At 40.9% G+C, this 13,196-nt stretch overlaps 1 protein-coding gene across 2 annotated transcripts; it reads right to left on the bottom strand.

Moving 5' to 3' along the window:
• Positions 1-32: 32 nt before the first annotated feature.
• LOC117497433 lies at positions 33-6,676 on the bottom strand. Of its 2 annotated transcripts, none has more exons than XM_034149416.1 (3): positions 6,557-6,676; positions 2,043-5,471; positions 33-1,410 (listed from the first exon to the last, which is right to left on the bottom strand). In XM_034149416.1, exon 3 carries the CDS (start codon positions 1,405-1,407, stop codon positions 157-159), a length of 1,251 nt encoding a protein of 416 aa, XP_034005307.1. In that variant the 5' UTR covers positions 1,408-1,410; positions 2,043-5,471; positions 6,557-6,676; the 3' UTR covers positions 33-156. The 2 variants fall into 2 exon arrangements, 1 of the variants encoding a protein (XP_034005307.1); XR_004557380.1 differs by having other exon boundaries at positions 700-1,410; positions 2,044-5,471.
• Positions 6,677-13,196: the final 6,520 nt, after the last annotated feature.

The raw sequence follows: 13,196 nt of genomic DNA, 5'->3' as shown, positions 1-13,196 counted from the left end.
CCATAAAGTGAGCCAGTCCTAACGAGGCCCAGCCATACCGAGCGGGGCCGAGCGAGGCCGTGTAGTGGAAACGCGGCATAAGTGTCTTATAATAATGCAGACATTTCATGATGATCCAGTTATTATTAAATAGTTAGGTCACACATGTGGACACTGCTACTCCCATTGGTCCACACTCAGCTGCTGGGACACATATTGACAGAAACACACCCCTCCCTCCAGGTGACCGGTGGAGCTGGGCTGAGGAAAGGGGAAGTGTCTTTGAGCAAGGCAGCAGGCGTAACCTGATGAGAAGTACAGCAGAGCTCTTTGATACAAATCTTCAGCACAAACCTGATCGGAAAACGTTTCTGAAAACTCATGTTTGCAGCGGTCCAGAGAAACATACACCAGAGAGATTTTTGAGTTGGACCGACGGCCCATTAACACTTTCTCCTCAGAGAGGATGATGTTTGCTTGGCCAATAGCTTTTTTCATTTCCCTCACTATGTACTTTTCATCATCATTCTTCCAGAGACAGATATGAATCAACAATCCCAATGGAACCAAGTACAGGCTAGCAATTATGAGCACACTTTCTACAACAGATTTGTGTATAAAGAATTCTAGAAATGTAGTCGTTAAAAATATATTAAATATAGCCACAGAGAAAAAAGATATTATGCCAATAATGTAAATTAATACTCTAACCCAGACGGGGCGGAACCAAACTTTATTTTGAGACACACTGTTGATCATCCTCACAGCCTTTCTGTACTTCTCTTGGTCTTCAATGATCAGGCGCAGCTGGTCTGGTACCTCCATGTCACTGAACTGACCACAATCCCATTTACTGAGACTGTCTTCATTTACAGCATCTAGCGGCTGCAGGGCCTTCCCGTTGTAGATGGAGGGAGGATGGAAGGGCAGCACAGTGGACCCTTGAAGCTGCTGGTTGGGGGTGCAGAGCACCTTGAGCAGCTTATTCTTGAAGTTGGGGTCGTTGGCCTCGAGGTAGGTGAGGTGGCAGAGGTGGAGAGGAACGGAGACTCCCGGCTCCAGCAGCACTGGGACGATGGGCTTCCTCTCCAGGCAGTCTCTGAACAAAGACATGTTGGCCTCCAGGAGACACCAGCGGCTCCTCACAAACTCTGGGCTGAGAACCAGCAGGACCTTCTGGCTCTCCTGGATGCAGTCGGACATGTTTTCCAACACGGTGCGGCCGGGAGTGAAGTCTCGCTCATGGTAGCAGATCTGCAGGCCGCAGGCCTCCAGTTGGTCGATGAGGCAGTGGGTCCACTGGTAGTCAGTGCTGCTGTAGCTAATGAAGACATGGTAACACTCTCCATCTCTCAGGGTGGGAGGAACAGGAACAGAGGGAGACAGTGGCTGAATGTCGGCAGTCTCAAGTGAATTAATTGGCTCCATTATCTAAAGAGAAGGCAGAGGTGAGAATATCGCCAGAATTATTAATGCCCTACAAGGATACTCTTCGAGGTTATTGTAAAGCTGCAAAACGAAGTATACACAGATACAGCTTTGCACGAAAATATAGTTATTAGCAACATTGTAAAAGAGACGGGGTCTCCAGAAAATTGGGTTTAGAGATGGCACGGTGTGGATGGGTGTGTCCCAGTAAAAGAACACGGAGAACAGACTTTCCCAGTTTAGTGGTCTTTAATTATACTTGTTCTTGCTGTTAGCCATGTGTGTGTGTGTGTGTGTGTGTGTGTGTGTGTGTGTGTGTGTGTGTGTGTGTGTGTGTGTGTGTGTGTGTGTGTGTGTGTGTGGTCTGTAACGATAATACAAACAAGGAATAGCATTAATAATTATCACAATATATCTATAATAAACAACTATAGAATCAATACAACTGAACCACACAAGCGAGTGAAACACACAAATACAAAGAAGTTACAGTAGCAACTAAGCTACCACTAGCATCCAGCACCACTAACAAACTAGAGACATTACTGTATTACTGCCTACTAAGATATCAACATACATGACTATTTACCACATATAAACACAGACAAGTTCACATTGCACAAACAGATACTCAACTCTATGCATTTACGCACGACACCCAACAGCACAAAAGCAAAGACAATGCCGAGGAAAAAACGGGAGGAAAAGATACTGTCGTCTCAGAAACGAAACCGAAAGTAAACATCACCGGCACACAGGCACGGCAACTCCGATGACGCCACGCGCATGCAACAGCTCAACACACCGGGAACACCAAAGGAAAGACACCCACAACATAACATCAAACAAACCCACCATATACATAACATGTGTGGGCTTTCTTACAAACATGGTTTGGTTCTCATTTCCCATCATTTCCAGTTTGTTAACTACACATAAATATGAATAAGCACAAGGTCTTGCAAACAGACCTACTTTCCTCAAGGTTATAATGTTCAGTTTGTTTAGGGTTTAACCATATTGCTGTGACGGCTGCCTCAGTTGTTTAAATAAACTAAATTAATTCAGTTGAACTCTTCTGTCCGTTTCTCAAGCCACTTTTCACTTCCTCCATCCAAATGCATTGTACCTGTATGGAACTCTCCATACTTGTCTATCCATCCATCAGATCCCCCCAGAAATAAACACCGGTCCCTGTGATCTGACCAAGGACTATTCCACCTACTCACACTTTCTTAACTGTTACTGGTGTCCACATAAATAATAACTTATAGTTAATACATTTCAGTTGTCATAAAGCATTTATAACTACCAATGTAACATCATTTTGACAAATGTCCCTTTCTCAGAGCTGGATTAGACTCAGTTAAATGAAAAGTCAATTATTAATTTGTAAATCCACAGTGAAAGCAAAAAATAACTTGCACATGTTTTCAACCTTGAGTAGTACAACTGTATTTGGGTTGGATTCCTCATTTGCAAATAAAGACAATTTCAATACATATATACCACGATCAACCATAACATTATCACCACTGACAGGTGAAGTGAAGAACATTGATTATCTCTTTACAATGGCACCTGTCAGTGGGTGGGATATGTGAAGCAGCAAGGGAACGCTTCGTCCTCAAAGTTGATGTGTTGGAAGTAGGGAAAATGGGCAAGCAAAAAATTTTGAGCGACTTTGACAAGAGCCAAATTGTGATGACGAGGCGTCTCGGTCAGAGCATCTCCAAAACTGCAGCTCTTGTGGGGTGTTCCCGTTCTGAAGTGGTCAGTAGCTATCAAAAGTGGTCCAAGGAAGGAAAACCGGTGAGGCAGCAACTTGCAGGACTTAAAGGATCTACTGCAAACGTCTTGGTGCCAGATACCACAGCACACCTTCAGAGGTCTAGTAGAGGCCATGCCCCGACGGGTAGGGGCTGTTTTGGCTGCAAAAGGGGGACCTACACAATATTAGGCAGGTGGTCATAATGTTATGGATGATCTGTGTACATTTCTCCAAGTCATCCTGATACTCCCACATGTAATATAAAACAAAAGATTCGTAAACAAATGTAGGTTTGTGGAAAACTTGAGATATGTTATTCAAATTAGGATTACATAAAATAACACAATACACTGTAAAATGAAGAAGGCAAGGATTTTCAGTTGATTTTATGTAAAACTAAATCCAAGTCTAAACATGTTGATCTACCTTCACTCACTACATAATAATCAGTATTCAATAAGCTTTCTGCTGCATCAAAATAAATTGTAATTAGACTACAGTATGTGTAAATAAGTAATTGAAAAAACTTAAGTAAAGAGTTTCTTAGAGTTGTAAACCTTTAAGATATAAAGAAACAATACAATCGTAAATAACAGAAGAAAATGTTAATCAGGAAGGTGATTCACGAATAAAATAGCTTGTAGACACAGAAACTTTCATACCTCGATTGATGTTTCTAAAAACAAAGGAATGTTGAAGTTCAGTTTAAGTATCTAAACTAAATTCACACAATAACAACAACATTCACAAAACAATGCATGTTCGTACCTGATTTAGACAACATTAAATCCAACAAATACAATGAAGAGTGATCGATGAACTGAAAATAAAGTCAGGAAGTAAGAGATGAGAAAAATCTTCCTCACAGTTCATGCTTTTGTGAAGCAGAAGGTGAAGGTTTGTGAAAGAGACTCATTCTGATATCTGAGGGCTAACATGAATAAAGTCGCTGTGCCTTCAGTGGGACTAAGTGTCTTATAATAATGCAGACATTTCATGATGATCCAGTTATTATTAAATAGTTAGGTCACACATGTGGACACTGCTACTCCCATTGGTCCACACTCAGCTGCTGGGACACATACTGACAGAAACACACCCCTCCCTCCAGGTGACCGGTGGAGCAGGGCTGAGGAAAGGGGAAGTGTCTTTGAGCAAGGCAGCAGGCGTAACCTGATGAGAAGTACAGCAGAGCTTTTTGAAACATTTCTTCAGCACAAACCTGATCGGAAAACGTTTCTGAAAACTCATGTTTGCAACCGTTCAGAGAAACATACACCAGAGAGATTTTTGAGTTGGACCGACGGCCCATTAACACTTTCTCCTCAGAGAGGATGATGTTTGCTTGGCCAATAGCTTTTTTCATTTCCCTCACTATGTACTTTTCATCATCATTCTTCCAGAGACAGATATGAATAAACAATCCCAATGGAACCAAGAAAAAGCTCAAAAGAAAAAGCACAGATACGACTTGGAAAAATATAGCCATTGTAAATGTATTGAATGAAGCCATCAGGAAAATAAATATTAGGCCAAAAAGGTAAATTAAAACTCTAACCCAGACGGGGCGGAACCAAACTTTATTTTGAGACACACTGTTGACCATCCTCACAGCCTTTCTGTACTTCTCTTGGTCCTGAATGATCAGGCGCAGCTGGTCTGGTACCTCCATGTCACTGAACTGACCACAATCCCATTTACTGAGACTGTCTTCATTTACAGCATCCAACGGCTGCAAGGCCTTCCCGTTGTAGATGGAGGGAGGATGAAAGGGCAGCACAGTGGACCCTTGAAGCTGCTGGTTGGGTGTGCAGAGCACCTTGAGCAGCTTATTCTTGAAGTCGGGGTCGTTGGCCTCGAGGTAGGTGAGGTGGCAGAGGTGGAGAGGAACGGAGACTCCTGGCTCCAGCAGCACTGGGACGATGGGCTTCCTCTCCAGGCAGTCTCTGAACAAAGACATGTTGGCCTCCAGGAGACACCAGCGGCTCCTCACAAACTCTGGGCTGAGAACCAGCAGGACCTTCTGGCTCTCCTGGATGCAGTCGGACATGTTTTCCAACACGGTGCGGCCGGGAGTGAAGTCTCGCTCATGGTAGCAGACCTGCAGGCCGCAGGCCTCCAGCTGGTCGATGAGGCAGTGGGTCCACTGGTAGTCAGTGCTGCTGTAGCTAATGAAGACATGGTAACTCTCTCCATCTCTCAGGGTGGGAGGAACAGGAACAGAGGGAGAGAGTGGCTGAATGTCGGCAGTCTCAAGTGATTTAATTGGCTCCATTATCTATACAAAAAAAAACTAAAGTAAAAAGAAAATATGATTTAGAGATATACTGTAGGCATGATTTTTTCAACAATTCTAGGCATTTGTTTTTTATGATAATATATCTCCACCTTTTAAACCACCTTTGAAAGTCCCACTGAGACTCAGTGAATGAAGTTCAGTGATTTAAGTTGTCTTTAAATAATTGTATTGTTGTTTTCCGAACTCTGTGTTTTGGAGTGTGATATTGGCAGAACATAGATGCCACACATTTACTTACTAATAATACCTTCAGAAGAAATAAAACACATATTTTATTTTGTATCAACAAGGCTAACGAGATGCTCTGTCAGCATACTTCTAGAAAAGGAATTTTTTTTTAAGTTTTCAATCACCCAAAAGCGGCCATCTTAGAAAAGCACATCATTCTCATTAGACTCAGAATAATGAAAAGTAAATATTTTTTTTTTTTATCCACAGTGAAAGCAAACGATAATATGTTCATTTTTTTCAACCTTGAGTATTACATTTGTATTTGGTTCGGATCCAATGTTTGAAAATAAAGTCATTATCAATACACGTAGAAGTTCCTCCAAGTCATCATGATACTCCCACGTGTAATATAAAATAAAAGGCTCTCAAACAAGTTTAGGTTTGCAGAAAAGTTCAGTTCTGTTAGTAATATTATGATTACAAATTACACAATACACTGTAAAAAGTAGAAGGCAAGGATTTTCAGTTGATTATAAGTAATACAAAATCACACATTTTAAAGCTTTCTTCTACAGTCACTCACTGCATAACAATCCGTATTCAAGAAGCTCTCTCCTGCTTCCATCATAATTAGCCTATTTGTATAAAAAAACATTAATTAAACAAGATTACTTACAGAGTTTGTCAGAGTTTTAAACATTCAAGATATAAAGAAACATACACATTGGAAATAACAGAAGAACAAGTCAATCAGGAAGGTGATTCACCCAAAAGATAGCTTGAGGACACAGAAGCTTTCATACCTCGATTGATGTTTCTAAAAACAACAGAATGATGAAGCTCAGTTTACGTATCAAAACTAAATTCACACAAAACTAAAATATTCGCAAAACAATGCATGTTCGTACCTGATTTAGACAACATTAATTCCAGTAATTACAATGAAGAGTGATCGCATGGTGCGGATGGAAAGGAACTGAAAGTAAAGTCAGGAAGTAAGAGTTGAGAAACATCCTCCTCACAGTTCTGCTTTTGTGAAGCAGGTGAAGATTTGTGGAAAGAGACTCATTAGGGGCGTTCACACCAAGTACTTTTCCCACAGTAGTTCATGAGAACTTTAGTTCATGAGAGCTCTTTAGTTCTGATGAACTAAAGCAGATCGCGTTCACACCAAAATGAGTTCCTGGGGGTGGATTAGGCAAATGAGCCGCTGACGTCACTTCTTTTTCTTCTGCTTTGGGTTTACTGGCAGGCCGCAAACAACTTCACGGCGAGTACAGTAGGTGGCGGTATGCACCTTAAAGTTGCAATTCGCCAAAAAACCGAGAGAAGAAGAAGAAAAAAAACTTCCGCTTCCGCTGTATGCTTCTGTTTACCTTCCGACCTCAGGCACGGTATGGAGTTGACGTTTTGGTGGTCGTGTTATACAGCTTCGTAACTGAGTTATTTAAGCCAATAACCACAAATACAAATAGACCATTCAAATGCAATAGAAATGCTGAGTCGGAGGCGGTTAAGAAGCCTTAATAAAAGGATTGGACCACGAAAAGCACACGCTATGGACATGTTTCGCCGTAGGAGAGCTGAGCATGATGATCGTTATCACGCCCAAAGAACAGCAATGGTACGTTCATTAAATTACATTAATACTATCTAATGTTGGATTTATGGAGTTATGTAGGGCTAATTTGTGTCTTTGTATGTGTTTCCAGATATGCGAATACTACGGAACGCGTCGTGTCCCGCGCTCTCTCTGGGTGAACAATAGAACATCGGCTTGGTGGGAGGTGGTGCCAACGTGCAGTGGATCTAAGATTTCCGAATGTCCAAGGGCTCTTTTCAACTCCAGCATGGAAATTGTAAATTGACAATAAGCTGATCTTTTGTAGTGCATTTGGTTCTCTCTTTTATTTACCAGTCAACAGACACAATTACAATAGTGCAGACACACCTTAGTGCAAAGATTAAATGTCAGTATCAAAACAGTACTCATACTGTATATTTGTATATTAATGAGTATATTATTATGTTAAATGTGTGTTAAAGACAATGGGATGAGGTTAAAAACTGTTGTATACCATCTTTACTGTGATAAATACATACATGTTAAGCATACACACCTGAAGAACTACGTTACACACACACAGGTTAGTCTGTGCACTGCTGCTGGTTTAAAGAAAGACAGTCATGATGCTAGTGCTGTGCATGTAGGTTCTCTTTTATTTATCAGCAGCAGATCAATAAGTGTCAGTAGTATCAACACAATATAATAACAGTGGCAATATATATATATATATATATAATAACAATAGGTAGGCTCAGCAGCAGACACACCTTAGTGCAAAGTTAGGTGTCAGTATTAATAACAGTGGCATATATATATATATATATATATAATCACAATAATACAAAATTAACTGTCCCAGGTGTAGGCAATTTGGGGTGAAGTGTCTTGCCCAGGGACACAACGACATCCTGACTGCAGTGGGGTTTGAACCTGTGCTCCCCTGATCCGAACACCAACGCACCAGACCACTGCACCACACACCTCCCAACAAGTCATTGTACAGTTTATCAACGACAAGTTTTTCTTAATTTTTGTATTGAAGGCCTGTTGGATTTAATCAGCTCGCTTAGCACTGCCAGAAGCCCAGCCTGAAAGGTATTTTGTTGCTCCACCTCGATTCCTGGGCCTTGTGTGAATGCAGCAGCCGTTCGTCGTGCATCTCCTTGGCACGCAGGTCCTCATTCTCCTTGCTGACCATGGCACGGCGGTCCATCGCCATGATGGTGTCAAGGAAGCTGTCATCGTGTGCCCACTTTCCTAAGGTGAAATATGCAAGATACAAGATCAGTTTAATAGCAACAACGAGAGAACATTGTCCAAATACCGGAAGGGGAGCAGCCCATAACAGAGAGCCCCCCCACGTCAGAGTCATCACTGTGGGCGATCTCCACCTCTGAGTCTGTCTCTGCAGGCACACAACAGGAGGAACACGGGGAACACCTTTGATTTGACTATTAACATTTTAAATGGTGAAGGCACTAACAATTGGGGGATGGAGGGCTCTCAGGACATGATAGGGAGGCGTGTGGCGCAGTGGATAAGTGCATTGGTGTTCGGATCAGGGGAGCACAGGTTCAAACCCCACTGCAGTCAGCATGTTGTTGTGTCCCTGAGACACTTCACCCCAAAGTGCTCCTGTGGGGATTGCCCACAGTATTGAGTATGTAAGCTTTGGATAAAAGCGTCTAACAAGTGACATGTAATGATTCAAAAAGCTTTTGAATATTGAATAACAAACCAATGTGGTTTACTTGTTATCCACAGTTTAGCTGCTAAATGTTTTTTAGCAATGCTTTTCTTTGTGCTCCACATATCTAAATGTATAAAGTGTGTTTTCACCTCCATTCCCTCCTGTTTGCTGCAGTATGACAGCAGCGGTCAGGATGGGATCCTCTGTGATCAGATAGTAGTCCTGATGGTGTCCGCTGACCGGGCGCAGGGTGTGGAGCTGCCTACTCTCAGCGGGGGGGAACTGAACGTGGAAACTGTGTTTCTCTGAGGGATCCTCCATGTAGTCTGAGAAGCCTTCTGAGGAAACAAGGTCAAACTATTTAGGATAATACTATGACAAGGAACAATGTTTAGGCAGTAAATAGAATTTCAATTACATTTCTACTTAAATGTGCAAAAATATTAGAACATCAGTCTTTGTGGCATGCAGGTAATCAACTGTTTAAGCTTTTACCATTAACATGTAGAATGAATGTTGCAAACTACTTGAAATTATAGCAACTACAATGTATTGTTAGAGGTAACAATACAGAGGTAGCATTATGTCCAGCTAGCATGCTAATTGCTAACGTTATATTATCGTTTTATCCCGGAGGGGAAAACTAGTTTCTAATCCTGAGAGAAACACCTCGCCTGAAACACACGATTAGTGCCATGAGTTAGTGAAGCAAATTACAGAACATTGCACACTTATTCACAAGTCAAAACGTGTTCATAGCGGGCACGGCTGAGAATAGCTAGCTAGCTAGATGTTGTTAGCCAGCTTGGACCTAACGTTAGCAAGTTCTAGCATGGCTAGCTCGATCTACTGAGCAAATAAAAGTACATCTAAGACCAGTATTGTGCAGATTAAAACAGTGCAGTGCATGTATTTTATTTTACCTTCGTAGTCGTCACGACATGACTTTGCCAGGTCTGCTAACTTTGCTGATCCACAGAAACTGCATTCAGTAGAAGCTTCTGAATGCCGCACTTCGCGTCCTCCGAGTAAATCGCCAGAAGCGCCGAGACATCCTCATCAATTCCACCGCTCCGATGATTTATTTAGTGTTGCTATAATAACTGCTTTCACAAAAGTAATCTCTTCGGGTAAGCGAGCAAATACAATGGCCGCTTCCAAAAAAAAATTCAGAGTCAAACGGGTGTGGTTTGCATTCCGCACAGCCAATCAGACGTACAAACTATTTTCTCCCACAACAGTCCCTGCTCTCTAGCAGGGACTGAAAAGCGGGTCGGACGAACTCATTTGAGCTACTTTAGTTCCTGGGGCTTTTTGGTGTGAACGCAAATATATCGTAGTTCTGATGAACTATTGTGGGAAAAGTACACCAAAGTACTCCGGTGTGAACCAAGCGGCAAACTCTGGGGAAGAGCCGGGACGCCAATGCGGAAGTGCCACAAACTGCAGTTCATATATTGGCCGATAGGCGCTGACTGCAGAAAGGAGCAATTTCCATAGACCCCAATGTTAAAATGCCCAATTTCACAGCCTAAAAAAACATGTTTCTACCCATGGATCCAATAAATATTATTATGAATATAGTTAGATTCCACCTTCATGATTATGAATCTGTGAGTGAATTGTTTTCTAACACAACCCTTTTATTTATATTAGGTCTTAAAGTTTTTGCATAAATTAGGGCGTGGTCACATTGAGTGACAGGTACGTGCCTCACTGTCAGCTAACAGCAACTTGTCCACTCTGCTAGGCTACAACCATAGAGGCTACAACGTTAGTTAGTTGTAGTTACTGTACTTGACCGTGTTCGTGGTGATTGTGCCTTTTAGGGAATATTGTTACAAATACCAGACAATTAAAAAGTCGTGCTGTGCGCTTGAATGTACTAACAGAAGTTCCAAGAAGTCTACTCTCAGCTTTTTTCGGTGAGTAAAATTATAATATTATACATGTTAACCCTGTTAGCAGGTGTTTGTGTGCTTGTTAGCTTAGCTTGTTATGTAGCTTATTAGCCAGCTAAGGACGTAACCCTTTATACATGTATGTATATATAAACGGGAGCAAATGTTAAAAGGGGACCCAATTATCCCAGTGGTGGCCGCCGGAGTCCGCGCCGCCGAAGCTAACGGAACCGCCGGGACGCGCTAGTCCCTGCGGCTCCGTTAGCTTCGGCCAGCAGGGGAGTCCGGCGTTATAACTGGAGATCAAGGAATGCAGCGAAACGCGGACTTGGTTCGCCTGCAGCCCGCTGTAGTATTAGCTAAATAAATGATGTTGAACAAGGCTTATTAAGCTGAACATCGCCACAATTGTTCTGCTATGTATCGGTACTTATTTTATTTTCTTAACGTGTGAATGACAAGCATTAAGAATAACAACAAATAGCTATTTATCTTGCAGATTGTCTCGTTTGATTATGAATGTAACGTTTATATAGTGGAACTACACTGTTTTATCAAAACCAAAGTGCCACGCAGTAACTTGGTAGGCCCATGCATGTATTTCAGCAGGAAATGTGCAACCTAGATGACATTTACCAACACAGACTATATAGAAAATATTTGTAAAAGTTGTTCATGCGTTATTAAGTGAATATGGCATTAACCCTTGTGTTGTCTTTGGGTCAAATCTGACCGATTTACTACTTTCATCAATCATAACTTTTTTGTTTTACATTCGATTGCATTAAGGCTTTATGATATCCTTCACAGTAGACAGTTGAACATATACTGATCACCACTTTCATTGAATTTTGGATGATTTAGTCAACTTTGTAACACCCATGGTGTTCCCGGTCCAAAATGACCGCCATAAAGAAAAGGAATTGGTAACCATCCGGATCAGATAAAACCATAGACTGTGTATATAAAGGATAAAACACACACACACACACACGCACACGCACACGCACACGCATACGCACACACACACACACACACACACACACACACACACACACACACACACACACACACACACACACACACTAGATGTGTTTCCCCCCCCCCCATTATGTGCCCATCCCCCCATGTGAATCACACTTGCCACACACAAACACACACAGAACAATTTGATACATTTCCCGCTCTTATGTGCCCATCCCCCCACAGTTTGAAAGAGTGTTAAATGAAATGTGGTGATGATTAATGGTTTTTGTGTTAATGTAATAGCAGTTAAAACAGGACCGGTCAAATTTGACCGCGAACACCAAAGTAAGGGGGGGAAAACTAAGACAATAGGATGGTTAAAACACCTATGTTTTCACATTTTTACATTTCAGCATTGCATCACTAATTTAAGTTCTATGTTTTGCTTGTTAAGCAGTCTGTAACCCTACACACCTAGCATATAACTTTTCATGTATTTTTGTATAAAGGTTTCCTTTAGGTGATCCAGACAGGCTGGACCAGTGGGTGCTGAACATCCGGAGAAATAAATGGACCCCCACATTTTCTTCTCGCCTGTGCAGTGAACACTTTGAGAGTCATCACTTCAGCACTGACTCATTGGTACAGATCCTTTTTATAAAAAAAAAAAACTTTTATGGTTCAATTTGTAGGTGTAAATTGTTGTTACTAATTAAATACATTTTATACATCATACAATGCAAAATAATTGTTATGGCACAGCTTGCACATCAGTGATGAGTAATGTTCTTTTGATTAAAGGCCAAATTAAGATTTTGTCAGTATAGAAACATAGAAATCGAATTGTTTTGCAAACCATCACATTTCTCTTCAATTTATGCAAAGACTCTTTATCATAGATAGAGAATTGCCATTTCCCCCCACATACTCTATGTTAAAAACAGATGAATTATATTACCTTTTTTTATATTATTTTAATAGCATCATTCATTCATCTGTTGTCATCTTATAACTTATTTATCTTAATAGCTATCACTGTAAAAAAAAAAAGGATTTAATTTCATCTTACTATACAATATTTATCTTTACATTTTGTTCTTGTTTACGTCTTATTATATTTACGTGTATATAGATTTCTGCCTGCACTAATTTATTATTCTTAATTTAATTTTGAATTTCTTTTGTTTTATGTCTTATATAACTATGTTGCATTGTTGGAGGAACTCGGGACAGAAGATTTTCATTGCCATTCCTACACTGTAGCTTATGTGCATATGACATAAAACCTTTGAATCTGAATCTTGGAAACACGTAATTGTTGAATGGATTAACTGCATAGTTAACATGTTGGCCCTCTATTGTCTTTTATAATGCACTCTTAAATTTAAAACAACATTATTCAAAAGAAAGTTGAATATCTACAG

Source organism: Trematomus bernacchii, unplaced genomic scaffold (genome assembly GCF_902827165.1).
Source record: "Trematomus bernacchii unplaced genomic scaffold, fTreBer1.1, whole genome shotgun sequence".
In the NCBI taxonomy this organism is placed as follows: Eukaryota; Metazoa; Chordata; class Actinopteri; order Perciformes; family Nototheniidae; genus Trematomus; species Trematomus bernacchii.
The sequence above is the reverse complement of the archived record's forward strand: the minus strand, read 5'-3'. Positions and strand labels throughout refer to the sequence as shown.